The 2,839-nt window shown below is 44.0% G+C and overlaps 1 protein-coding gene across 1 annotated transcript; it reads right to left on the bottom strand.

Annotated features, from left to right (window-relative positions):
* Window positions 1-1,886: 1,886 nt before the first annotated feature.
* Window positions 1,887-2,273, bottom strand: LOC141692013 (uncharacterized). Its single transcript, XM_074496760.1, has one exon. The coding sequence runs from the start codon at window positions 2,271-2,273 to the stop codon at window positions 1,887-1,889; it is 387 nt and encodes a 128-aa protein (XP_074352861.1).
* Between the last annotated feature and the right edge of the window lie 566 nt (window positions 2,274-2,839).

The raw sequence follows: 2,839 nt of genomic DNA, 5'->3' as shown, positions 1-2,839 counted from the left end.
CGTAGCATTTTACACATGTTTATCGATACTGCCTTTGTCAATTGCTTTTATTTGTTGCTCTGTTCAACATACTTAACTATCACGCTTAACTAATATGTTCTATGTTCGGTGCAGAAATGGCTCCTCCAAGAATTCCCAAGACTTTTGGGGCGCGCCCTGGTGACAAATCCAAGCCTAAATCGAAGAAAGACGCTCCTGCAGCACCGACATCTGTCCCCAATCCAACTCCTATTCCTCAAACAACTCCTGTCTTAAAAAGGTCCGTAATCGACCTTACAGATAAACAGGGCGCGCCTAAGAGGCATAGAGCAGAGGGTGCGCCTTCTGGCTCTTCTGCTGCATTGAACGCTCTTGACCCCATGGGTTCCCTTCATGTTTCAGATGAAGAAGTGGAACAGTGGCAGGCTATGGATTTGGGAGATGCTGCTCGTGCTTCTATAAAAGCATCTTGCCAATTGTTCATCCACTCCACTCGAGTGGTGGACAAGTTACTTGAGGAGGGGGCGCGCCTAGAGAGGCTGCAGGGTGACAACAACATTCTGAGGAACACCCTCAAAGACAAAGACTTTCTGCATGCCAAGGATATTAAAGCTAAGGACTCTGAGATCTCTTTTCTCAAGGATGAGGTGGACAATCTTACTTCTCAGTTGGTGATTGCCAACAAAAAGGCTACCTCTCTTCATACTGAGTTTGGTGGAGCCAACCTGAGGATTGAGTACCTCGAGGAGCAACAGAAAACAGGCTGGCCTGATGAAAAGAGGGAAATGGCTGATGAAGCCTTTGCCAATGGCTTCCACTTCTACAGGGTTGGTTTTGTGGCCAATGACCCTGATTATACTTTCGAGAAGTTTGGGGAGGAGACAGTTGCCGAGATGGTGGAGTTTAAGAAAGAGCATGCTGCTGAAATCAAGGCAAGGAGGATAGAACTTGGGTTGGAGGAGGAAGAAGGTGAGGGCGCGCCACGAGAGGAAGTTCCCAAGGACGCGCCTGAGGTTGACCCCACTGTTCCTCTTCAATTTATTCCCCCAACAGGCCAGTCTCAAGGCGCGCCTTGACTTATTTAGTTGTTTTTAAGTTTCAGATACTTATGAGGAGCCAGCCCTCTTTTGATGCTGTGCAAAGTTGTATGAATTATTTTTCTGCTACTCTTTCCTTTTGCATTATGACCTTTTATGTGGCTCGACGTTAATTTTATCTTTTCTTGTATGCATAAAAATTTGTTAAGGCACTTTGATTTTCCCTTGGCCATTTCATGTTTCCATGGATTATGTTACTATAGGGCGCGCCCTTTAACATATTTTCGGGTGTAATTTTTTTTTATGTGATCTCAAAGTTGTCATCGTATCATTAAGATCTAATGTCTCTTTCTTCGTAGCGTTTAGATATGCGGGCGCGCCATATTGCAAACAACACGTACTTTTTCTCATCAGTAATGCCTTTGCAAAATTTTACTTACTTATCAGCCCAGGGGCGCGCCTTAACTTGATTAGCTTTTGCTTTAGCTAATTTTGCTGTTCATGTACATTTATTCCTTTCACCCTTGAATACTATGTTTATCTTGATTATGAATCAGAAATTACTAGATAGGGCGCGCCTCAACATAGGGCGCGCCTCTGATGTTTTTCAAATGAGAAATGTTATGTCAAGCAAATAAAGCAATTTGAAGTAACTTTTTCCCTTTTATTGATAATGCGCTCTAGTATATAAATTACACCAGTCCCATGGTTACTATGCTCTATGGGAAAATTATTTGAAAATTTTCCTTCCTTCTATTAGTTCCAAGGTTTGCAGTCACATGTACTACCCCCTAGGCTAGGAGGAATTTATTTGCTACTAGCCTATTACATAAGGATTAAATAAGAAAACAAGGGGGACACAACCACACCCTACTGATAATACTTCCATAGATGTTCTGCATTCCACGCTCGAGGAATAAGTTTGCCATCCAGATCTTCTAAGCGATAGGTTCCCTTCCAGAGTATAGCTTTAACCTTGTATGGTCCTTCCCAATTAGCTCCAAGGACCCCGTGCTGAGCTATCTTAGTGTTAGGCATAACCTTTCGCAACACAAGATCCCCAACCTTGAATGGTACGGTTTTTACCCTTTTATTGAAATACCTTGCGACCCTCTGCTGATATGCAGCAAGCTTTAATTGAGAGTTCATCCGGACTTCATCTAACAGATCCAAGTGAAGCCTCTGGTTAACTTCCGCATCTTCCTTGACAAATGCATCTCTCCGTAGAGATCCTGCTCCTACCTCCACTGGAATCATGGCCTCATACCCATAAGTCAGCAGAAAGGGGTTTCTCCTGTGGTCGACCTAGGTGTCGTGTTGTAAGACCAAAGGACCATGGGCATCTCTTCTGGCCAATCTCCCTTTTTCTCTTCTAACTTTGCCTTCAAGGTGTGTTTTATGATTTTGTTTATGGCTTCTGTCTGACCATTACTCTGCGGATGATAAACCGCGGCGAAGTCTTTTTTAATCTTTAAGTCCTCACAAAGTTTCCTTAACTCTTTACTATCAAACTGCTTTCCATTGTCTGAGATGAGTTTGTAGGGGATACCGAACCTGTATACTATGGAATTGAACACAAAATCCCTTATCTTCTTTGCCGTGATCGTGGCTAGTGGCATAGCCTCTGCCCATTTGATGAAATAGTCCACAGCCACCACGGCGTATTTCACACCCCCCTTTTCTTTGGGCAACTCTCCAATGAGATCAATTCCCCACATGGCAAAAGGCCAGGGGCTCGCCAACGAGGTAATGGTGGATGCCGAGGCGTTGGAATAGTTGGCGAATCGTTGGCAACGATCACAAGCCCGGACAAAATTGAAGGC

Source organism: Apium graveolens, chromosome 10 (genome assembly GCF_009905375.1).
Source record: "Apium graveolens cultivar Ventura chromosome 10, ASM990537v1, whole genome shotgun sequence".
NCBI lineage: Eukaryota > Viridiplantae > Streptophyta > Magnoliopsida > Apiales > Apiaceae > Apium > Apium graveolens.
Note: the sequence above shows the minus strand (reverse complement) of the source record. Positions and strands in the feature narration are given on the sequence as shown.